Genomic DNA, 25,592 nt, shown 5'->3' on the forward strand with positions numbered 1-25,592 from the left:
GCCCCTATTAGTGCAATGCCCCTTAAAGTGTTGCTCTGTGCTACCCAGTGTGGCAGGGTGGGGGTCCACCACCCCTCCCTTCTCCTCCCTTCCCCATGGGCGAGGTTTGTCTTCTGTGCGCGGCTCTGCGGCCCATCCCGTGCACCCTTCCCGCGTGCCTTAAACCTTGCGCGCTTTCAATGGATACAGCTGGAGAACTGCAAGGCAATCCCATTGTGCGCCACTCGGGAGCCATGACCAATATATATTGTCCTGCTAATAACAGGGTTAATAATATATTTGTGAGAATATCCAAGGTGCTTTTCTATAATTCCAAATTAATAATAAAAATCATAATAATCGCTTTGTTAAAAAAAGGAGATGATTTTGTTTTGTCAAAATCATGTTAAATGAGCGAGAAAAAGGACATTCTTGAACATTGGGTGAGAGATTGTTACTAATTTGTAAATCAAGACAGTTTGTTATTTAGAATGATTTATTTCTGTTTTTAGAGGGAGAGAAACCAAATACCTACAGTCATCTCATGGGTCTCCCAGCCGAGTTCAGTACAGGTACTGAACCAGCATCTGTAGCAACACAGATGCCGCTATGCAGTGTCTTAAACCATTGCGCCACTCAGGCACTGTACAAAATGACTGGTCGAGAGTGGGCTACACTACTACAGTAAGAGCCAAATAATCATACCAAAATAAAATATTAAAAACCTTGGTGTAACAGCAGTTTTAGTAAGTAATACTGAAGTCGTGCACAATTATCCGTTTCTATTTAGGTTTATGTCGCCTATTCATTGTCAGTTAGACACACAGAAGGACCCAAAAGCATAATTAGTCCTCTAACTCCCCCTTGCGCTGGTCTGGAGCAATGAAGTGGTGACGCAGGGTACCGTCCTAAATCACAAATGACCTCTAAGTACCGCAGCAAATCGCAAAACTTTTAGTGGAGCAACCACTGTATGTGTGTGAGGGGACTGACAGGTGCATTGAATACGCTTAATCACTCAGCTTTCCCATTTCCTTTCAGTAGAAGAGCCTCTCTGAAATCCACAGCCTTCCCTTTCTCATGTCTTTTTCAGCGATTGGGTGTCTTTTGCCAGTCGTACTGAAAAGTTGTCTGGTTGTCAATAGATTGGTGGCGATTTCTCCTTGCCTTTCAGAGTGCATCTTTGTGGGCGACTGCTTCTCTGCTTGGTCACCTTATGTCAGTTTGCAAATTCCCATTATAGATTTCAGCCCTGTCGGTCTGTCATTTTACTGATGCCCTCTCCCTGACCTCCATTCTGATCCTACTGGCGATACAGAAGATCAGCAGAACTTCACCTAGCCTATACTAAATAGTGTTCTACTTTTAGCTCTTAAAACCCCCGGCTTGACAAAACACTGATGCACTGATTGATCTCTGAGGATTCTTTATGTATAGTATACATTATTCATTAATCTATTAAATTGAGGTGTACATAGAGGATAGGCTACTGCCTGAGCTGGGCTGACTCTGCTAATTCGTAGACCTTGGAGGTACTTGTCTTTTTGGACTTCTCCTGTCTGCCCTTATTTTCTGATCCTCTCTCTGTGTTCGCCCTCTGTTCTCCTAGGTCAGGATGTTGTATAGTATGGCCCCCTAGGTAGACGCAGCACCATGTTGTTCAGTTAGTGCTAGAACCCATGGGGTAATGGTACGGATGCAAAGCAGTCGTCACCTGACTTGTTGTCAGGCTCATCTAACACTAACCAGGATGTTCTGCAGTGTAGGCTATACCGAGGAAGTTGCCCTCTGCTCAGGGCCTGTCTGTGATTAAACAGAGACACACTGGAAAGTGAACTGGGAACATAGTGGAGTGGAAAGGCAGTGCTATACTGAACAGAGAGAGCTGCCTGCCCCTGCAGAGGGAGAAATACAAACAAGGTTAACCCAGCTATCTGGGTTAAAGCCTGGAGTGTGAGAGATTGAAAGAGTTTGCTGTGTGTATGTGTGTGTCTTTCTGTGTCTGTGTGTGTGTGTGTGTGCGCGCAGCAGTGTGGAGGCTGGGTCAACAGGGAGCACAATACATTCACAGATGAGTGGGGCCTCTGATGGCGCATGTTTCTTTAAGTACCCTTTTCCCCTGCCATCCTCCTCTCCCTCGGAAGCAGAGCAGCCACCTGCATGCAGTTACACAAATACTAAACACTTCACTACACTGCACAGACCTGAGAACTGGGCTTGTTGTGCTTGCTGTATTATTTTGGTGCCTGTCTGACAAGATTACTTTTCTTTAGTCCTCTGTGTTTCTTCAGGATTTTGCTACTTTTATCAGATGAAATAAAGTAATTATCGATAATAGATACGAACATGTATGGGGGTCAATAAACATACATGTACACATAGCACATGCATTAGATTTCATTACTAAATTAATTGTGATCTGATAACATAATGGACAAAGCCCTTAACAGGACTTATATGAATAAATGTATTTTGACACCAATAGACTCTATGCTCAAATCTATGCCCTCCACCAACACAAGGTGCCAACTGGTTATGATTTATAGGTTCCAGAAAACTCTGTGTTATGTGGCCCCCTGTAATCTGGCCCAGTTTAGCATCCTGCCAGGGACTCTCCTGAGGTCGGATCAGAGGGATCGGATGACCGGCACCTCCCTGGGGAGTGGAGAGCTGCATTGTGTGTTACTCAGCAGCCAGTCACAGAAAGCCCTGAGTGAGAGGCAGGTTATGGCAAGAGGCTATTGTATTGTGTATCACATTCACTTCACACACACTCTTTGTTCCTTGGCTGGAAACAGTATGTAGGGTAATGGAGTGGCAGGCTACAGAGGAGGAGGAAGGGTGAAAGATCTGCATATAGAGGAGAGACACACTATAACCACATTTGAGTGCCAGACCGAAGTTCGCTTTACAGTTTTGGGATGATTACCTTAGTTCCATTGTGCCAGGCAAGCTCAATCAAGCACAGCTGAAGTATTTTCAATAAAACATCAAATTTGAACCCAGGTCTGGTGTGTATCAACCTTCTTTCCCCTCCCTACATCCCCCCTTCCTTCCTTCCTTCCTTCCCTTCCTTCCTTCCTTCCGCTCTCCACAGTTCCAGGGCTCCACAGCAATGTTCCTTCCAAGCTGCATGTATAACGGCACAGAGCGAGACCCAGATGCAAACACAGGAGTCAGATGGTTCAAGTGATATTTAGTGGAAACAAAAGGGTCAGGCAAGAGGCAGGGCGAGGACAGGCAAATGTTCCTAAACCAGGTCAGAGTCCAAACGGTATAGGGCGGCAGGCAGGCTCGAGGTCAGGGCAGGCTGAATGATCAGGCAGGCGGGCTTAGTGTCAGGGCAGGCAAGAGGTCAAAACCGGAAGGGCTATAAAAAACAGAGACTAGGAAAAACAGGAACTCGGAAAATACGCTGGTAAGCTTGACAAGACAAGACGAACTGGCAACAGATAAACAGCTAACACAGGAATAAATACCCTGGGAATAATGGGGAAGACGGATGTCACCTGGAGGTGGGTGGAGACAATCACAAAGACAGGTGAAACAGATCAGGGTGTGACAGCATTTGTGCGCACAGCTCCCCTAGGTCTTCCGCGCAGAAGTAATATCAGCCTGTGCAGAGAAGCATGAGATTGAACTTCAATGCAAGATTAAATATGCAAAACAAACTGTGCAAGAGATTTTTGTTGTAGGCAGAGCTCATTGGAGTAGGATTCTATTGCATTTGTAACGGATGTGAAATAGCTAGCTAGTTAGCGGTGGTGCGCGCTAAATAGCGTTTCAATCGGTGACATCACTTGCTCTGAGACCTTGAAGTAGTGGTTCCCCTTGCTCTGCAAGGACCGCGGCTTTTGTGGAGCGATGGGTAACGATGCTTCGTTGTTGATGTGTGCAGAGGGTCCCTGGTTCGCGCCCGGGTATGGGTGAGGGGACGGTGTAAAGTTACACTGTTACACATTGACAGGAATGACTCAGGCCCGTACTCTACACAGACCGGCGCCATAACCAATCAGAGCTGCAGTAGGCTTATATGCAAATAGCCATTTCCCTGTATGGATCTGTGCCATTCACTTTGAACTGGACTGTGTTTAGGCTACAGGATGTGTGGTCGTGAGTAGATGTGCTTGTTTTGCGATCAAAGTAAGTGCTGCTTGTAGCCACGTGTGCACACTTGTTCATATTCTTTGCTAGTTAGTGAGTTATTAGCCCAGTTATAACTCATTTGTAGTCAACAATGGGGGAGTGGTTGCTTCCTACAAGAGCACCAAACGTGTGCATTTCTAGCCATCTTTGAAAAGCGAGTCAGATAAAGAGTGTTGTATTTTGAGACGCTAAGTAGCCAATCGGCAGAGCGAAGCATACTTTGTCTGATTCTCTGTAATATTTGTTCATTTTACTTTGTTAAGTGGTCTCTTGCGTCAAACACATTTTCAGTCACCTTCTTGTCTGAAGTTTATTTTTAAAGTCTCATGGAATGTAGGCATTGAGTAGCTGCTACTGTAGGCTGATTGATAGAACAGCTATTTCCATGTTAAAATGTTATGTGATGTGTTTTTCTCCATTGTTTTTGATGGTAGGTCACTCAGGTATTATGGTCAAAAATCCATAGTGGCATACTTGGCCACTGTTAAAACTATAACTTTAAAGAGGGTACAGCCTTAGTGTTCACCGTAAACGCGCGCCGGAAGTTGCACAGAATTTTCACAAAGTTCAAGTTTGTGGCTCAGCAGACCTGAAATTTGCTCAGTGAAGAAAACAATTACAGGGAACATTGCACCACAGACTCTCCCTCTCACTCCTCCAGTGTGAATAAAGCTCATCCCACACTCTCATCCACCTCACAGCAGGACAGAGTGAGTCTCTCCCTGGGTACCAGACAACAAGCAACATGGACAGTGGTATCCAAGCTGTCTTCTCAGTAGTGGGAATCCAGTCAAACTTTTCATTGTTGCTCTGATGAGCTTGGGGGAGAAACTGACAAAACGGTTATACTTTCAATAGAGTGGGGAAAGAATGTGTTATTTTTCAACTGTCATCTAATTAAGAGGCAGTTTGAGCTTTTCTTCAGACTTGGTCTCCAGGGGAAAGGCATTAGTCTGTCAATAAGAGCCAGACAATATTTGACACAGCTTCGCTGATGATATTAAATCTATTCGACAGTGGGTGAGGACTTAACAGATTGATTTGTTGTCATCATCGTACAGTTAGCATTATGAATTGAGCCTCTACACTTGGTTATTAGTTGTGTTGCTGCGAAGCCTTTGGAGGGGATCAGGAGCAGGAAGTAGCAGGAGGTAGGTGGCAGTAGGTGTTGCTGAGGTGGCAGCCATACAGGAAGGTGGACTTCTCACATTCTCTTCTCCACAGAGAGAGAGAGAGACAGAGGGCCACAGACAGACAGAGAGAGAGAGAGACAGAGGGCCACAGACAGACAGACAGAGAGAGAGACAGAGGGCCACAGACAGACAGACAGAGAGAGAGAGAGAGAGAGAGAGAGAGAGAGAGAGAAACTCACAGACAGAGCCCCAGTGGATGTGCATCTGTCACTGACACCACATTGTATTTTTGGGCCTGTGTGGGCCTGGAACGAGGAGGGGAATGCAGGAAGCTTCCTGAAACAGTGGGCGGAAAGTTCGCAGGCCATATGGGCTGCGATGCATAAACTGGCGAAGCATCATGTCAGCCAGTTAGCAAACTGAAAAAAATATTAAAATAAGATGTTGATTAAACATACAAGGCAACCAGCTGTAATATTATTGTGAGTTTGCTCAACAAAATGTTCACACACAAACTTTTTGTTGTGAGTTTGCTCTCGGGCTAGGCGTCCCGCTAGTGGGACAATTTCCAGTGAACTGGAGGGCACGCAATTCAAATAAATAATCATTAAAATTATGGATATTAAACATTTATGTACATACAAGTGTCTTATCGGTTGAAAACTTAAATTCTTGTTAATCTAACTGCACTGTCCGATTTCTACAGTAGCCATTACAGCGAAAGCATGCCATGCGATTGTTTGAGGACGGCGCCCCACGTAAAAATATTTTTCCACCGGCACAGGTTTCATAAATTCACAAATAGCAAATAAATATTCACTTTCTTCCCCTGATTTGTCATCCAAAGGGTCCCAGCTATAACATGTAGTGTCATTTTTTTAGATAAAATCCTTCTTTTATAGCCCAAAAAGTCTGTATAGTTGGCGCCCTTGATTTGAGTATTCCACTTGTTCAACATGCAGAGAAAGGAATCCAAAAATCTACCACTAAACTTTATTAAAATAAGTCAAAATATGGTTCTATTGACTCCTCAGATACCCTAAAATGTAATCCAACTATAATATTTCATACTGGAAGAAGTGTATGTTCAATCGGAAAACGATATTGGCAGGTGCGTCTTCTCCTCATTTACGCGCGCATACATGAATTTCCAAGACTGTCCCTGTAGTAAAACTCATTATTCTCACTAATTTTGGAAGAAACAAGCCTGAAACCTTGAACATTGAGTGCTGACACCCAATGGAAGCCATAGGAATTGCATACTGGGAGCTAGATGTAATTATTTTCCTATACTTTCCATTGTAAGAGCATGGGCTCTCAAAGAAATTCAGTTGGCTTTTCTTTGGACTTTCTCCTACCATATCTATTGTGTTATAGTCTCTTACATTATTCTAACATTTCTACAAACTTCAAAGTTTCTACTTTCCAATAGTACCAATTATATGCATATCCTGGCTTCAGGGCCTGAGCAACAGGCAGTTTACTTTGGGCACGTCATTCAGGCGAAAATTGAGAAAAAAGGACCCTATCCTGAAGAAGTTTAATGAGCTGTATAGGGCCAAAAGCAAATAAGAAAATTCTCACCCAGCGGCGACGCTCCTAGTGGCTGGTGATTTTAATGCAGGAAAACTGAAATCTGTGTCACGATTCTCATCCTCCTCTTCTGAGGAGGAGTAGTAAGAAGGATCGGAGGACCAATGCGCAGCGTGGTACGTGTTCATGCTTTTATTTAAATGAACACTGAAATGACAAAATAACCAAAGTGAAACAAATGGGAAATCAAAACAGTCCTGTATGGTAAACACAGACACTATACAGAAAAAAAACACCCACGCAACACAGGTGGAAAAAGGCTACCTAAGTATGATTCTCAATCAGAGACAACTAATGACACCTGCCTCTGATTGAGAACCATACCAGGCCAAACTCAAAACACAACATAGAAAAACTAACATAGACAACCCACCCAACTCACGCCCTGACCATACTAAAACAAAAACAGAAATAAAAGAACTAAGGTCAGAACTTGACAATCTGTCATAATTAATATCTACTAGAGGCGAAAAAACTCTAGATCACTTTTTTTGCCACACAGAGAGATGCATACAATGCTCCCCCTCGCTCTCCATTTGGCAAATCTGACCATAGCTCTATCCTCCTGATTTCTGCTTACAAGCAAAAACTAAAGCAGGGAAAACCAGTGACTCACTCAATACGGAAGTGGTCCGATGAAGTGGATGCAAAGCTACAAGACTGTTTTTTGACGGAGCACAAACTGGAATACAGTGGGGCAAAAAAGTATTTAGTCAGCCACCAATTGTGAAAGTTCTCCCACTTAAAAAGATGAGAGAGGCCTGTAATTTTCATCATAGGTACACTTCAACTATGACAGACAAAATGAGAAAAGAAATCCAGAAAATCACATTGTAAGATTTTTTATGAATTTATTTGCAAATTATGGTGGAAAATAATTATTTAAAAGTTCATTTGTGGATTTTCCATTCCTTCTTGATGTGTTTGAGCCAGTCGGTTGCGTTGTGACAAAGTAGGTGTGGTATACAGAAGATAGCCCTATTTGGTAAAAGACCAAGTCCATATTATGGCAAGAACAGCTCAAATAAGCAAAGAGAAATGGCAGTCCATCATTCATTTTTAGAAATGAAGGTCAGTCAATCTGGAAAATTTCAAGACCTTTGACCATTTGTTCAAGTGTAGTTGCAAAAATCATTAAGGTCTATGATGAAACTTTCTCATGAGGAACGCCACAGGAAAGGAAGACCCAGAGTTATCTCTGCTACAGAGGATAAGTTCATTAGAGTTAACTGCATCTCAGATTGCAGCCCAAATAAATGCTTAACAGACACATCTCAACATCAAGTGTTGCCGAGGAGACTGTGTGAATCAGGCCTTCATGATCGAATTGCTGCAAAGAAACCACTACTAAAGGATACCAATAAGAAGAAGAGACTTGCTTGGGCCAAGAAACATGAGCAATGGACATTAGACTGGTGGAAATCTGTCCTTTGATCTGATGAGTCCAAATTTGAGATTTTTGGTTCCAACCGCAATGTCTTTGTGAGACACAGAGTAGGTGAACGGATGATCTCCGCATGTGTGGTTCCCACTGAAGCAAGGAGGAGGAGGTGTAATGGTGTGGGGGTGCTTTGCTGGTGACACTGTCTGTGATTTATTTAGAATTCAAGGCACACTTAACCAGCATGGCTACCACAGCATTTTGCAGCAATACGCCATACCATCTGGTTTGCGCTTAGTGGGACTATCATTTGTTTTTCAACAGGACATTGACCCAAACAACAAGGCTATTTGGGCTATTTGACCAAGATGGAGAGTGATGGAGTGCGGCATCAGATGACCTGGCCTCCACATACACCCTACCTCAACCCAATTGAGATGGTTTGGGATGAGTTGGACCATAGCGTGAAGGAAAAGCAGCCAACAGGTGCTCAGCATATGTGGGAACTCCTTCAAGACTATTGGAAAAACATTCCAGGTGAAGCTGGTTGAGAGAATGCCAAGTGTGTGCAAAGCTGTCATCAAGACAAAGGGTGTCTAATTTGAAAAATCTAAAATCTATTTTGATTTGTTTAATAACTTCAACTTCAATTTCATGTTTTATTAGATTTTTCATTTAACTAGGCAAGTCAGTTCAGAACAAATGGTTATTTACAATGATGGCCTACAGGTTTGTAGAATGTAAGAAAATAGTAAAAATAAAGAAAAACCCTTAAATGAGTTGGCTGATATTTTTGACTGGTACTGTACAGTGCAGCCAGCCAGTCAGCAAGCCAGTAAGCTCATCAACTAGTCAGCCAGTTCTGTCTTCCTTTCTGTCATTCACTCCCTCCTCCTCTTTCACTCAATGATGTTGCACATGCAGCCCCTGCTAGGCCTCTCTGGTTTCCTGGGAACTTGTCAGAGCAGATCCATTAAAGAGATTTAGAGTGGGGTTTGTTGTTGTTTGCACCACCCCATTGTCACCATGTCCCCCATACTTCTCCCCTCGTTCTTCTTCACGGGACCCAGCCAGGCCATATGGTGTCAGTCTGTCCAGGACTCTATCCAGCACTCACACCTCTCTAAATAAAAACAGACAGGCACAGAGAGAAAGGAGAGCGAGAAAGGATTGGAGAAGACTGGAGAGCAGAGTGCTAATTCGCTTGGGTTTACAGATAACTACCTGTTATATGGATGTGGATGTGGATGTGGAGAGAGGGAGAGAGAGAGAGAGAGAGAGAGAGAGAGAGAGAGAGAGAGAGAGAGAGAGAGAGAGAGAGAGAGAGCACTAGAATGACTTCTTAACTTCTTCTGTGGAGTAGGGATTAGTAAATGAAAAGGAAAATGGCATGATATGTGTGAACAACAGTGAACATATCTGGTTTATTTGATCCTTTTGTTGGGCCAATTATGACATTGATCACTGTTGAAGTCAGTGCTTTTTAGAAAGGGATATAGCCAGTGTGCCAAAGTAAAGTAAAGGGTATACTACCACTTAGTTAAAGGTGTATGTTTGTGTGTGTGCACGCACGCCAGTGTGCCTGCCTTTATGCTCGGCTGTGTGCATGGCCTGTGTCTGTGCTTGTGTGTGGACTGACAGCAGCATTTGATCAGGGGGTAGTGCCTGCACAATGTTGTACTATAAATGCAGCAAGGCGGCGCTCAGCTAAGTCAATGCAATCTAAATCACACCACCAGGCCCAGTAATTTACCGGCTGCTAATGTGTGCAGAAACAGTCCACCATTTATGCATAATGCCACAGCCTGAACGGCCGTGAAGAGAGCTAAGTATTTTTGTGGGAAGCGGGTGGCAGAAGCAGCTGCAGGTGCTGGTAATTTACACCATAAAGAGAGAGAGATGACGGCTGCCTGTCAAAGGGAGGAAGAGGACCTCGTAGGATGACAGGTTTAATGGAGGTGAGGCAGCTGGCGGAATAGACGCCTCTACACCTCACCCTGCTGGCAGATCAAGCAGTACGCACATTGTGTGTGTGTGCGTGTGTGTGTGTGACAGGAGTGTTTGAGTCTTTCTGTAGTTTTAGAATGTGGTTTTAAAAGAAAAAAAATTAGGGAGTGGCAGGAGTTTCACGTTGTGTACTCTTTCTGACAGGCCCCAATGTCTGGGAGCCCGGTTCCATTAATGTAGTGAGAAGATGCTCAGCTGTAATGGGGAGAAGTTACCCGACCGTATGAATGTGGCACAGAAAGGTGGTGCTATCATTGAGTCGTGACAGCAAAACCATTGGGACCAAGCAGAAGTAGTCCCTAGTTTACTCTCAGGGGATTGACTGACTGCCTACACACACACACAAACACACACCCACACAAACACACACACACCCACACACACACACACACACACACACACACAAAGGACTTTGATCAGGGCTGTGATGTTGTTACAGTGGACATTGTAACAGAGACATGGATTTAAACCGTCAGAGCATTGATAATGTGTTCAAGCTGTCACAAACTCTCTCCCAATGGGATTAATTGAAACACAATTATTACGTCTAACAACAGCTTACTGAAACAAAAATAGCAGAAACAGGCAACATCATTCTACAAAACCATTCACATGCCATTAGAAACAACCACAGGATAACTGTTACCTAAGTAGTGTGGTTCTGTAAGCACACCGTGGCTGGCATAGTGTATCTAATTGTTTAAAGATGCCCCTGTAACCTCTGTAGCCTCTAATGTAAGAGTGATCCCCAGCTGGGCTCTTTGTGTCTCCTAAATAATTACTGAGGATGGAAAGAGAAGTGCCGGCGAAATGTGATGATGTTCATTAGCCACCACCACCAGAAGGAACCCTCTCTCTTCGCTCTCTCTCGCTCTCTCTTCTATCTGCCATTCTCTTTCTCTCTCGCTCTCTCTTCGCTCTCTCTCTCTCTCTCTCTCTCTCTCTCACTCTCTCTCGCTCTCTCTTCGCTCTCTCTTCGCTCTCTCTCGCTCTCTCTCGCTTGCTCTCTCTCGCTCTCTCTTCGCTCTCTCTCGCTCTCTCTCGCTCTCTCTCGCTCTCTTTCTATCTGCCATTCTCTTTCTCTCTCTCTCTCGCTCTCTCTTCGCTCTCTCTCGCTCTCTCTTCGCTCTCTCTTCGCTCTCTCTCGCTCTCTCTCACTCTCTCTTCGCTCTCTTTCTATCTGCCATTCTCTTTCTCTCTCTCTCTCTCTCGCTCTCTCTTCGCTCTCTCTTCGCTCTCTCTTCGCTCTCTTTCTATCTGCCATTCTCTTTCTCTCTCTTTCTCTCTCGCTCTCTCTCGCTCTCTCTCTCTCTCTCACTCTCTCTTCGCTCTCTTTCTATCTGCCATTCTCTCTCTCTCTCTCTCTCTCTCTCTCGCTTGCTCTGCCTTTCCCTCTTCCTCGCTGTCCTGTTCCCTCTGCCTTTTTCTCTCTCTCTCTTCCTCTCTCTCTTGTTCCCTCTGTCTTGCTCTCTCTCACTTTCTCCCTCTCTATCTCCTCTCTATCTCTATCTTCTCTCTATCTATATCTGCTGCTCGCCGCTCCTCCCCTCTTTTGCCGTGTGGTTTTTGTATGCCCGGTGAAAAGCACCGCAGGGAATGACCAGACCAGGGGATGCGGCTGACTCGCTGTACTACCGCCCCTATAGGGCCTGTCTGCAGTGCACTTCCACAACCACTGCTCCATATTCAGATGCAGGCCGTACCATACTTTCCCCCTGCCTGGAATGACTGTGTGGGTTTTATACAAGCCTTTCCCCCCACCCTCCCCTCCCTTCTAGTGCAATTTGGCAACAAAGCTCACCGTTGCCATGGCAACGTGTTGGGGTCAGGCCAGTCTAGTGGTCTCTCCTGTTACTATGTCTGCCTGTAAAGACTAGCGGATCCCTGTTCCCGTCCAGATCCACTCTCTCTCTCTCTCTCTCTCTCTCTCTCTCTCTCTCTCTCTCTCTACCCTCCACGATCCACTCTCTCTGTCCCTCCCTGTCTGGCTCGGGGTGTGTGCATGTGACAAAACATTATCCTGGTAAACTGCTGCGGTTGAGTGTTTGTTCTCTGTGCAGCCCTGTGGCACGCTCAAGCACTCCTGCAGAATCTGCTCCACATGCTCCTCATTTCCAGGCGTTCCCAGCTAAAGCTTTCCAGATGGTGTCATCATTTCTTGCTGTTTTGGTTTTTGGTCTATGTGTGTGTCTATGTGTGTGTCTGTGTGTGTGTGCGTGGGTGCGTATGTGTTCATGCTCCGCAGGTTAAAAGCTGGTTTATTCTTGCATGTGAAAATATTATTTAGGCCTTCACGGAGGTTACAGTGCAACCAGCTATATCGGGGATGGGCAACTTTGATGGGGTTGGGGGTCACAATTATGAGTGGCTGCTGTGGGACTGTGTATTCACATCCATACCCACCCACACATGCAGTCAGAGTGAAATGTTGTATAATGTAAATAAACTCGCCGGGTACATTAGGTACACCCATGTACTACCGGGTCGGACCCCCCCCCCCCCCCCCCTGAATTATTTGGGGCATTCTACAAATTGCCAGAAACATATCACAGGGATGTTTTTCCATGCTGACGCGATGGCATCATGCAGTTGCTGGACGGCGGTACATTCATGCTGTGAACAGCCCCTTCCTTCTCATCCCAAAGATGCTCTATCGTTTGAAGTCTGGGGACTGCACAGGCCACTCAAGTAAACTGAACTTGCTGTCATGTCCCAGGTAATGTTTTCCTCTCTTCAATTGTCCAGTGTTTGTGATCGCGCGCCCACTGGAGGCGCTTCTTCTTGTTTTTAGCTGATAGGAGAGGAACCCTGTGTGGTCGTCTGTTGCAATAGCCCATCTGTGACAAGGATCGACGAGTTGTGCGTTCAGAGATGCCGTTCTGCACACCACACTTGTACCGTGCCATTATTTGTCTGTTTGAGGTACTGGATTCGGTGTGCCTGGCACCGACGACATACACGCTCAAAGTTGCTTACGTCACTCGTTTTGCCCATTCTAACGTTCAATTGAAAATGCCACGCCCACGTGATTCACTGTCTGTATAGATTCGTTTTATTTGACTATTTCAAAATGTACAAACATAAACATAGTAGTCCTGACCTACACAGTAGACCTAGCCTACCAGACAAACTTGGGTTACACATTCAACACAACAAAACAAAGGACAGGACGACATTGTCATAGCCTAGGTCCTAGAGCAGGACTCCCTCAGTAGATCAGCGATCTCAGGCTCCAAAATTGAGCGAGATGATGGGTTGTTGACTCTAATGTTATCCTCGGCCTCTCGATCTGTGGCCTGTGATGCCAGATAATGGTGATGGAGCTGGTTGGCTGGCTGGCCCAGATGTCATTCTCAGCTCAGCCTCTCTGTAGCCTGGAATTTGTACTCCTCCACAACCAACGTGTAGCTGCTGCTACAGTGCCAAAAAAGCCCAGCACACATCTGTCCAGAGCAGTAGTCATTCTCACCACAAGCTCAGTCTCTGCCATTTTCATAATACAGTCCAGTCTCATTGATCAAAAACCAGACGGTGCTGAGATGAATCTTTTTAAATGCAAATATTTACATTAGTCAGCTAACTAGCTAGCTTGCCAAACCAGAAGTCAACATTCCATCAGTCAAGCAACAAAACACTTGTAAAACATGTACAACTAATGACATATACAGTACCAGTCAAAAGTTGGGGAGACAGGTAGCCTAGTGGTTAGAGCGTTGGGCCAGTAACCGAAAGGTTGCTGGAATGAATCCCCGTGCTGACAAAGTAAAAATCTGTCATTCTTCCCCGGTAGGCCATCATTTTTATTAAGATTTATGTTCTTAACTAGCTTGCCTGGTTAAATAAATACAAATTAGAAATAAAAAGCTGGTACACACCTACACCTTCCAGGGTTTTTATTTTTACAATTTAGAATAATAGTGAAGACATCAAAACTATGCCATCATATCGTAACCAAAAAAGTGTTAAACAAAGTAGCCACCCTTTGCCACGATGAAAGCTTTGCACACACACATTACAACAATGTATGTAAAACAATATGTAAAACAAATTGGCAACCACTCATCATAGGAGCATGTAGGAGCTATCCATTTTCGTGAACATGGTGGTGTAATAAAGTGTCCGGTGAGTGTATATATGTATATACATTTATATACAGTATGTACAGTTGAAGTCGGAAGTGTACATACACCCTAGCCAAATACATTTAAACTCAGTTTTTCACAATTCCTGACACTTAATCCTAGTAAAAATTCCCTGTCTTTGGTCAGTTATGATCACCACTCTATTTTAAGAATGTGTAATGTCAGAATAATAGTAGAGAGAATGATTTATTTCAGCTTTTATTTCTTTCATCACATTCCCAGTGGGTCAGAAGTTTATATACACTCAATTAGTATTTGGTAGCATTGACTTTAAATTGTTTAACTTGGGTCAAACATTTTGGGTAGCCTTCCACAAGCCTCCCACAATAAGTTGGGTGAATTTTGGCCCTTTCCTCCTGACAGAGCTGGTGTAACTGAGTCAGGTTTGTAGGCCTCCTTGCTTGCACATGCTTTTTCAGTTCTGCCCACAAATTTTCTATGGGATTGAGATCAGGGCTTTGTGATGGCCACTTCAATACCTTGACTTTGTTGCCCTTAAGCCATTTTGCCACAATTTTGGAAGTATGCTTGGGGTCATTGTCCATTTGGAAGAGCTTTAACTTCCTGACTGATGTCTTGAGATGTTGCTTCAATATCATCAAATAATTTTCCTGCCTCATGATGCCATTGTGAAGTGCACCAGTCCCACCTGCAGTCCCTCCTGCAGCAAAGCACCCCCACAGCATGATGCTGCCACCCCCGTCTTTCACAGTTGGGAGGGTGTTCTTCGGCTTGCAAGCCTCCTCCTTTTTGCTCCAAACATTACGATGGTCATTATGGCCAAACAGTTCTATTTTTATTTCATCAGACCAGAGGACATTTCTCCAAAAAGTACAATCTTTGTCCCCATGTGCAGTTGCAAACCGTAGTCTGGCTTTTTTATGGCGGTTTTGGAGCAGTGGCTTCTTCCTTGCTGTGTGGCCTTTCAAGTTATGTCGATATAGGACTTGTTTTACTGTGGATATAGATACTTTTGTACCTGTTTCCTCCAGCATCTTCACAAGGTCCTTTGCTGTTGTTCTGGGATTGATTTGCCCCAACGTACGTTCATCTCTAGGAGACAGAACGTGTCTCCTTCCTGAGCAGTATGACGGCAGCGTGGTCCCATGGTGTTTATACCTGCGTACTATTGTTTGTACAGATGAACGTGGTACCTTCAGGCATTTGAAAAATGCTCCCATGGATGACCCAGACTTGTGGAGCTCTACAATTTTTTTCTGAGGTCTTGGCAGATTTCTTTAGATTTTCCCATGATGTCAAGTAAAGAGGCACTGAGTTTGAAGGTAGGCCTTGAAATACATCCACAGGTACACCTCCAATTGACTCAAATTATGTCAATTAGCCTATCAGAAGCTTCTAAAGCCATGACATCATTTTCTGGAATTTCCCAAGCTGTTTAAAGGCATAGTCAACTTAGTGTATGTAAACTTCTGACCCACTGGAATTGTGATACAGTGAATTATTAGTGAAATAATCTGTCTGTAAACAATTGTTGGAAAAATGACTTGTGTCATGCACAAAGTAGATGTCCTAACCGACTTGCCAAAACTATTTTATTTATTTATTTTATTTATTTAACCTTTATTTAACCAGGTAGGCAAGTTGAGAACAAGTTCTCATTTACAATTGCGACCTGGCCAAGATAAAGCAAAGCAGTTCGACAGATAAAACGACACAGAGTTACACATGGAGTAAAAACAAACATACAGTCAATAATGCAGTATAAACAAGTCTATATACAATGTGAGCAAATGAGGTGAGAAGGGAGGTAAAGGCAAAAAATGCCATGATGGCAAAGTAAATACAATATAGCAAGTAAAATACTGGAATGGTAGTTTTGCAATGGAAGAATGTGCAAAGTAGAAATAAAAATAATGGGGTGCAAAGGAGCAAAATAAATAAATACATTTAAATTAAATACAGTTGGGAAAGAGGTAGTTGTTTGGGCTAAATTATAGGTGGTCTATGTACAGGTGCAGTAATCTGTGAGCTGCTCTGACAGTTGGTGCTTAAAGCTAGTGAGGGAGATAAGTGTTTCCAGTTTCAGAGATTTTTGTAGTTCGTTCCAGTCATTGGCAGCAGAGAACTGGAAGGAGAGGCGGCCAAAGAAAGAATTGGTTTTGGGGGTGACTAGAGAGATATACCTGCTGGAGCGTGTGCTACAGGTGGGAGATGCTATGGTGACCAGCGAGCTGAGATAAGGGGGGACTTTACCTAGCAGGGTCTTGTAGATGACATGGAGCCAGTGGGTTTGGCGACGAGTATGAAGCGAGGGCCAGCCAACGAGAGCGTACAGGTCGCAATGGTGGGTAGTATATGGGGCTTTGGTGATAAAACGGATTGCACTGTGATAGACTGCATCCAATTTGTTGAGTAGGGTATTGGAGGCTATTTTGTAAATGACATCGCCAAAGTCGAGGATTGGTAGGATGGTCAGTTTTACAAGGGTATGTTTGGCAGCATGAGTGAAGGATGCTTTGTTGCGAAATAGGAAGCCAATTCTAGATTTAACTTTGGATTGGAGATGTTTGATATGGGTCTGGAAGGAGAGTTTACAGTCTAACCAGACACCTAAGTATTTGTAGTTGTCCACGTATTCTAAGTCAGAGCCGTCCAGAGTAGTGATGTTGGACAGGCGGGTAGGTGCAGGTAGCGATCGGTTGAAGAGCATGCATTTAGTTTTACTTGTATTTAAGAGCAATTGGAGGCCACAGAAGGAGAGTTGTATGGCATTGAAGCTTGCCTGGAGGGTTGTTAACACAGTGTCCAAAGAAGGGCCGGAAGTATACAGAATGGTGTCGTCTGCGTAGAGGTGGATCAGGGACTCACCAGCAGCAAGAGCGACCTCATTGATGTATACAGAGAAGAGAGTCGGTCCAAGAATTGAACCCTGTGGCACCCCCATAGAGACTGCCAGAGGTCCGGACAGCAGACCCTCCGATTTGACACACTGAACTCTATCAGAGAAGTAGTTGGTGAACCAGGCGAGGCAATCATTTGAGAAACCAAGAGTGTCGAGTCTGCCGATGAGGATATGGTGATTGACAGAGTCGAAAGCCTTGGCCAGATCAATGAATACGGCTGCACAGTAATGTTTCTTATCGATGGCGGTTAAGATATCGTTTAGGACCTTGAGCGTGGCTGAGGTGCACCCATGACCAGCTCTGAAACCAGATTGCATAGCAGAGAAGGTATGGTGAGATTCGAAATGGTCGGTAATCTGTTTGTTGACTTGGCTTTCGAAGACCTTAGAAAGGCACGGTAGGATAGATATAGGTCTGTAGCAGTTTGGGTCAAGAGTGTCCCCCCCTTTGAAGAGGGGGATGACTGCAGCTGCTTTCCAATCTTTGGGAATCTCAGACGACACGAAAGAGAGGTTGAACAGGCTAGTAATAGGGGTGGCAACAATTTCGGCAGATAATTTTTAGAAAGAAAGGGTCCAGATTGTCTAGCCCGGCTGATTTGTAGGGGTCCAGATTTTGCAGCTCTTTCAGAACATCAGCTGAATGGATTTGGGAGAAGGAGAAATGGGGAAGGCTTGGGCGAGTTGCTGTTGGGGGTGCAGTGCTGTTGTCCGGGGTAGGAGTAGCCAGGTGGAAAGCATGGCCAGCCGTAGAAAAATGCTTATTGAAATTCTCAATTATGGTGGATTTATCAGTGGTGACAGTGTTTCCTATCTTCAGTGCAGTGGGCAGCTGGGAGGAGGTGTTCTTATTCTCCATGGACTTTACAGTGTCCCAGAACTTTTTTGAGTTAGTGTTGCAGGAAGCAAATTTCTGCTTGAAAAAGCTAGCCTTGGCTTTTCTAACTGCCTGTGTATAATGGTTTCTAGCTTCCCTGAACAGCTGCATATCACGGGGGCTGTTCGATGCTAATGCAGAACGCCATAGGATGTTTTTGTGTTGGTTAAGGGCAGTCAGGTCTGGGGAGAACCAAGGGCTATATCTGTTCCTGGTTCTAAATTTCTTGAATGGGGCATGTTTATTTAAGATGGTTAGGAAGGCATTTAAAAAAAATATCCAGGCATCCTCTACTGACGGGATGAGATCAATATCCTTCCAGGATACCCCGGCCAGGTCGATTAGAAAGGCCTGCTCGCAGAAGTGTTTCAGGGAGCGTTTTACAGTGATGAGTGGAGGTCGTTTGACCGCTGACCCATTACGGATGCAGGCAATGAGGCAGTGATCGCTGAGATCTTGGTTGAAGACAGCAGAGGTGTATTTAGAGGGGAAGTTGGTTAGGATGATATCTATGAGGGTGCCCGTGTTTAAGGCTTTGGGGAGGTACCTGGTAGGTTCATTGATAATTTGTGTGAGATTGAGGGCATCAAGTTTAGATTGTAGGATGGCTGGGGTGTTAAGCATGTTCCAGTTTAGGTCGCCTAGCAACACGAACTCTGAAGATAGATGGGGGGCAATCAGTTCACATATGGTGTCCAGAGCACAGCTGGGGGCAGAGGGTGGTCTATAGCAGGCGGCAACGGTGAGAGACTTGTTTTTAGAGAGGTGGATTTTTAAAAGTAGAAGTTCAAATTGTTTGGGTACAGACCTGGATAGTAGGACAGAACTCTGCAGGCTATCTTTGCAGTAGATTGCAACACCGCCCCCTTTGGCAGTTCTATCTTGTCTGAAAATGTTGTAGTTTGGAATTAAAATGTCTGAATTTTTGGTGGTCTTCCTAAGCCAGGATTCAGACACAGCTAGAACATCCGGGTTGGCAGAGTGTACTAAAGCAGTGAATAGAACAAACTTAGGGAGGAGGCTTCTAATGTTAACATGCATGAAACCAAGGCTATTACGGTTACAGAAGTCGTCAAAAGAGAGCGCCTGGGGAATAGGAGTGGAGCTAGGCACTGCAGGGCCTGGATTCACCTCTACATCGCCAGAGGAACATAGGAGGAGTAGAATAAGGGTACGGCTAAAAGCTATGAGAATTGGTCGTCTAGAACGTCTGGAACATAGAGTAAAAGGAGGTTTCTGGGGGCGATAAAATAGCATCAAGGTATAATGTACAGACAAATGTATGGTAGGATGTGAATACAGTGGAGGTAAACCTAGGTATTGAGTGATGAAGAGAGAGATATTGTCTCTAGAAACATCGTTGAAACCAGGAGATGTCATTGCATGTGTGGGTGGTGGAACTAATAGGTTGGATAAGGTATAGTGAGCAGGACTAGAGGCTCTACAGTGAAATAAGCCAATAAACACTAACCAGAACAGCAATGGACAAGACATATTGACATTAAGGAGAGGCATGCTTAGTCGAGTGATCAAAAGGGTCCGGTGAGTGGAGAGGTTGGTTGGTGATTTAGACAGCTAGCCAGGGCATCGGTAGCAAGCTAGCATAGGATGGAGGTCTGTTGTTAGCCACCTCTTGCGTTCCGTCAGTAGATTAGTGGGGTTCCGTGTGGTAGAGGGGATTAATCCAAATCACACAACAACAACAAAAATAAAAACAATAGATATAGTTATAGAGGCCCAAGAAGAAAACATAATAATAATAATAAAAAATTAAAAAATTGTCCGATTGTCTATTCAGATAGCAGCCGGTAAGACAGCTAACGGTTAGCAGGCCGCAGATGGGCGTTCAGGTAACGTCGCGACGGAGGAGCCAGCCGAATAACTCCTTCGGGTAGATAACGTCGGCAGTCCAGTTGTGAAGGCCCGGTGGGGCTCCGCGAAGGCAGTAAAACGGGTCCGGATAGGTGACTGCAGCCCAGGTGTGATTGATGGAACTCAGGAGTGATTGACGGAGCTTGCTAGCTCCGGAATAATTGATGTTTGCTCCGGAATCGACGAAGGCCGATCGTCACACGGATTATAGTTTGTTAAAAAGAAATTTGTGGAGCGGTTGAAAAATGAGTTTTAATGACTCCAGCCTAAGTGTATGTAAACTTCCGACTTCAACTGTATATACAGTGGGGCAAAAAAGTATTTAGTCAGCCATCAATTGTGCAAGTTCTCCCACTTAAAAAGATGAGAGAGGCCTGTAATTTTTTGTTGCTTTGTTACTTTGGTCCTAGCTCTCTGCAGGTCATTCACTAGGTCCCCCCGTGTGGTTCTGGGATTTTTGCTTACCATTCTTGTTATCATTTTGACCCCACGGGGTGAGATCTTGCGTGGAGCCCCAGATCGAGGGAGATTATCAGTGGTCTTGTATGTCTTCCATTTCCTAATAATTGCTCCCACAGTTGATTTATTCAAACCAAGCTGCTTACCTATTGCAGATTCAGTCTTTCCAGCCTGGTGCAGGTCTACAATTTTGTTTCTGGTGTCCTTTCACAGCTCTTTGGTCATGGCCATAGTAGAGTTTGGAGTGTGACTGTTTGAGGTTGTGGACAGGTGTCTTTTATACTGATAACAAGTTCAAACAGGTGCCATTTATACAGGTAACGAGTGGAGGACAGAGGAGCTTATTAAAGAAGAAGTTACAGGTCTGTGAGAGCCAGAAATCTTGCTTGTTTGTAGGTGACCAAATACTTATTTTCCACCATCATTTGCAAATAAATAAATTTAAAATCCTACAATGTGATTTTCTGGATTTTTTTTCTCATTTTGTCTGTCATAGTTGAAGTGTACCTATGATGAAAATGACAGGCCTCTCTCATCTTTTTAAGTGGGAGAACTTGCACAATTGGTTGCTGACTAAATACTTTTTTGCCCCACTGTATATTTGGGGGAAATCGATCCGCTGGCCTACAAAAGTGGTGCCTTGTCCACCAGTTGCCCATCTCTGAGTGATGTGTGAACGTTTGAATATTAATGTGTCGTGTGTGTTCTTCCTGCCATGAAACACACACACACACACTCATACATGGACCACCAGACACAATATCAGTGAGTGTAACTCTAATTGACCCCACAGCTCAAACACCTAGCATGTTAACTAGACATGCTTCTATTAATAATAACCCAGGAGGTGGGGTCTGCCATGCAAATTGAATAACTTTGAACTGCCAATCTCCTCTTTGAGATGATGAATATTGATGGGTGGCATGTGAAGGTTCAGCCCCCCTAAAGAGGGAATACACCTGGTAGCACTTTTCATGTCCTTTATTGTCAGTTTGTCTCTCTTTTTCCCGGTAAATCACTTCAGAGATGGCTCTCACGGTAATGAATTGCATGACAAGTGGCACACTTTGGCTTCCTCTCTGGCCTTATGAGAAATGAATGTGATACCTTAGTGGGGTTGAAGAGGACTGTTCTGTTCGGCCTTGCGCAGGGCTGGATGTCAGTAATAATAAAGCCTCCTCTCAAAGTCGTGTCAGCTCAGCCCGCGACCTCTTTCTTTCTGTCATCCTTTTAAAGCACCAATATGTAGCTCGGGGAGAGAAGAGAGACCAGACGAGACTCTCACCCCAGAGATGTTACATCCATTCTTTGTGTTTGTGTTCGATGTGCCTAGCTAACACACAGGGCCTGGAGGAAAGCTTTGCTCACACACCTTTGTAAATGTATCAGTGCTGTTGTGTTAGCGCTAATGTGATAGCCATCTGCTGCTCCCCCCCCCCCCAAACCAATTATTTGATTATTCAGACGGAGCTGCTCCCTCTCCACAGTAATCCACACGGTAGGGGTGAATGTAATGTAGCCTAGCCTAGCAGAGCCATGTAGCAGAGAACAGATGTCGCAATCTAAATTTACAGCCCCGTGCAGGGCACTGTGTGCGGCTTCAAGCAGCAGTGTGTCAGTGTCACCGCCTCCCGCCAGTTGGACTCTCCTTTGTTGTTATTTCAGACTTTGTTTGTTTACCAATAGCTATGTCATGATGTGTAACTGAAGCCATATCAATATCCTGGCTGCAACGTTATCTCCGGGTTATTTGCAAGCCGCCCTCGCGAGAGAGGTTTCTCACCCTCAGTGCTCTTCCTTGGTTTAATCAATAATTATGGGTATACACTACCCAGCCCTACCTATGGATGACCTCAAGTGCTAGACATCAAGATGAGGTAGCCTGGCCATGATGTAACAGTAGCTAACTGTAGCTGCCTGTCAACCTAACAAGGGGCCATTTTTACCAGACTGTACAGTTTTTTTTTCAAGAAAAGGTTCCTTCCTATCATTATAAGCTTATCAAAGACAGAGACATAATATGATTAGGGACTTGAGGGAAGTAGTGTGCTTCTGCTGACTGAATAAAACATGTCTTGAGAGTCTACTACTGACTTTGTTGCTGTACATAGTCTTTCTTTCTGCTTTGAATAATCCGACACAGCAAAGGTGCAGCTGTGCTCTTGACTGTTCGCTAACATCAACCCCCACATCTTATTTTTCCAGACATGAATATCCTGCTAATATGCTCTAATATGCTTTATTTTCTTCTCTTCCAGAAGAAGACTGGGGCCCTGAAGTCTCAGGAGCGGAAGGAGAAGGAGAGTTGGAGAGAGGAGAAGCAGCAGGAGACGGTGGTGAATAGACAGAAGGAGGAGGAGGAGGAGAACGTCATGCCCCTGTCTCTGGACCCCCTGGAGAACGGCTTCATCAACCACACCCAGAGAGAGCAGGAGAGGATGAACGACAGACTGCTGAAGAAAACCTACTCCAAGAAGAACAAACAGGTCGGTTTTTTATTTAACTTAGTTATCGAGAAAGTACCATTGAGGTCAGAAGACCTCTTTTAGGGAGTCCTGAGTGCTGTGTGGTGTTCTATTGGAATGTAAATGAAGCCACATCAGCCGGAGACGACATTACGTAAAGTTATGGAGGATAGACATAATTAAGGCTGAAGGCTATTTTCCATGGGGGTCCTGTTGCTGGTGTTGTTTCTCGTTCTGTATGTTCCCTGAATCACTCACTATGTTGGAAGTTCCTTCACGCTCAGACTGACTGAGGCCAGTACTGGTGGCCAGGGGCAGCCTGTACTGCTAGGCCATTTGAGTCAGAGTCTGACACAGGGAGACGATTAGGCAGGAAGCCATTAAAGAAAATAATGAGGCTGTGTAGTGAGAGCCTTCCTCATCTGACCCGAATACCTCCTTGGTAAGATTTGTTAATAAGGAAGCTAATAGTGTTGTACGGTGTACCAAAACGTAGGTACTTTTTCGATACTATAACATGAAAATTGCAGTGGTGGAAAAAGTACCTAATTGTCATACTTGAGTAAAAGTAAACATACTTTAATAGAAAATGATAGCCTAGGCCACACTACAACACGCAGACATCATTTACAAACGGAGCGTTTGTGTTTAGTGAGTCCGCCTAGATCAGAGGCAGTAGGGACGACCAGGGATGTTCTCTTGATAAGCCTGTGAATTAGACCATTTTCCTGTCCTGCTAATAAGCATTCAAAATTTAACAAGTACGTTTGGGTGTCAGGGAAAGTGTATGGAGTAAAAAGTACATAATTTTATTTAGGAATGTAGTGAAGTAAAAGTAAAAGTTGTCAAAGATATAAATAGTAAAGTACAGATACCCCAAAAAACTACTTAAGTAGTAAAGTATTTTTTACTTCAGTACTTTACACCACTGGAAAATTGTTTCGATACTAGAATTTGTTACTTTTGGTTCTTGTATTAAATGTGTCTCACATCTTACACTGACTGAGAGAATCAAGTCTGTCTAGTGATTTGTCGACTGGGCCAGTACTTTCTCAGCACATTTGGCGTTCCAGTTCAACATTTAGCCTACATGCTCTGAAACCGCTGGTTCTGCGTCGCAGTCAGCACCACATTGTTGAGATTACACATGGAAAACTGATTGGTTGTTCATTCAAGCACCGTTCAGTGCTGATGCATTCACATGGCACACACGAGCTGTCCAGACGAGCAAAAATAAGCACTCATCAAACCACTCGCTGGGTTCATTTATTTTAGAGAAAGTGATTTACAAGAGTAAACTTTCAATAGAGAACATAGTAGCAAACTAGCGATAGGCTACTGTTGATAGTATACAAAAAGACAGCTCTACAAAAAGCAGTCTAGCATTATCTTGACATTATCATTATCATTATCTTGACTAGCATTATCTTGACGACTGTAGCCAGAACAAAAGTCTCTCTTAAAGGGGCAGTGTCTTATGTGTGTGTGTGTGTGTGTATGTGTATATATATATATATATATATGTGTATATATATATATATATGTGTGTGTGTGTGTATATGTAATGGATGTGAAACGGCTAGCTTAGTTAGCGGTGCGCGCTAAATAGCGTTTCAATCAGTGACGTCACTTGCTCTGAGACCTTGAAGTAGTAGTTCCCCTTGCTCTGCAAGGGCTGCGGCTTTTGTGTGGCGATGGGTAACGATGCTTCGTGGGTGACTGTTGTTGATGTATGCAGAGGGTCCCTGGTTTGCGCCCGGGTATGGGCGAGGGGACGGTCTAAAGTTATACTGTTACATATATATATGTGTGTGTGTGTGTGTGTGTGTGTGTGTGTGTGTGTGTGTGTGTGTGTGTGTGTGTGTGTGTGTGTGTGTGTGTGTGTGTGTGTGTGTGTGTGTGTGTGTGTCTATATTTTGAATTGTAAAGTTATGTTGTCTGAAGGATTTTAGTCTAATGTCAAGTGCCACCACTCCATCTGCTACAGTGAGTCGGCCTACCATTACATCTGTGCTTGAACTAAACACAAAGTACAACAATAAACCAAAAAGATGCCCAAAGGTTATTCTGTGTTTGGCTAATATGCGTTTCGGTATTGAGTATCATGATAAGAAATCTGGCATCGGTATTGAAATCAAAATTCTGGTATTGTGACATCACTAAAAGTTAACATGCTCTACACATATATCTAGACTATGGCATGGACTGGAGAACCCTTCTGTAGACTGTAGAGAATGCAGTGGCAGAATCTCTCTCTCTCTCTCTCTCTCTCTCTCTCTCTCTCTCTCTCTCTCTCTCTCTCTCTCTCTCTCTCTCTCTCTCTTCTCCTTTCCCTCCAGCCGTGTTATCAGAGTCTCCTAAAACAGCTCCAAAGCATCTCTGGAATCCAATGCATATAAAACACAGCATTCCAGATGGGAATGGGGTTTGATGAGAGCCTTTGTGTTTTTATCTCCTACTGAAAATGTCCTTGGCACCATTGTAAACTGAGGCTATTATAGCCCATGTGGCTGTTTATCATCCTCGCTTCTCCCCACTGGCAACTTAGTTTGTTTCCTCCTCGATAACACACACACACACAACTTTCATACCGTGGTAATTGTAGTGGGGTTGGAAGCCTCAACAAAGCAGCCATCTGGATATGAAAGATGGTGTTTATGTACGTGTGTGTGTAG

At 44.2% G+C, this 25,592-nt stretch overlaps 1 protein-coding gene across 10 annotated transcripts in view; it reads left to right on the top strand.

Annotated features, from left to right (window-relative positions):
* LOC109881677 (fibrosin-like 1) overlaps positions 1-25,592 on the top strand; it is a 395,301-nt gene that overhangs the window by 69,979 nt on the left and 299,730 nt on the right. For all 10 annotated transcript variants that reach the window (XM_031805011.1, XM_031805016.1, XM_031805021.1 and 7 more), the window contains exon 2: positions 22,711-22,938. In XM_031805011.1, the coding sequence (XP_031660871.1) occupies positions 22,711-22,938 (228 nt within the window). The remainder of the gene's footprint in view (positions 1-22,710; positions 22,939-25,592) is intronic.

Source organism: Oncorhynchus kisutch, linkage group LG3 (assembly GCF_002021735.2).
Source record: "Oncorhynchus kisutch isolate 150728-3 linkage group LG3, Okis_V2, whole genome shotgun sequence".
Lineage (NCBI taxonomy): Eukaryota > Metazoa > Chordata > Actinopteri > Salmoniformes > Salmonidae > Oncorhynchus > Oncorhynchus kisutch.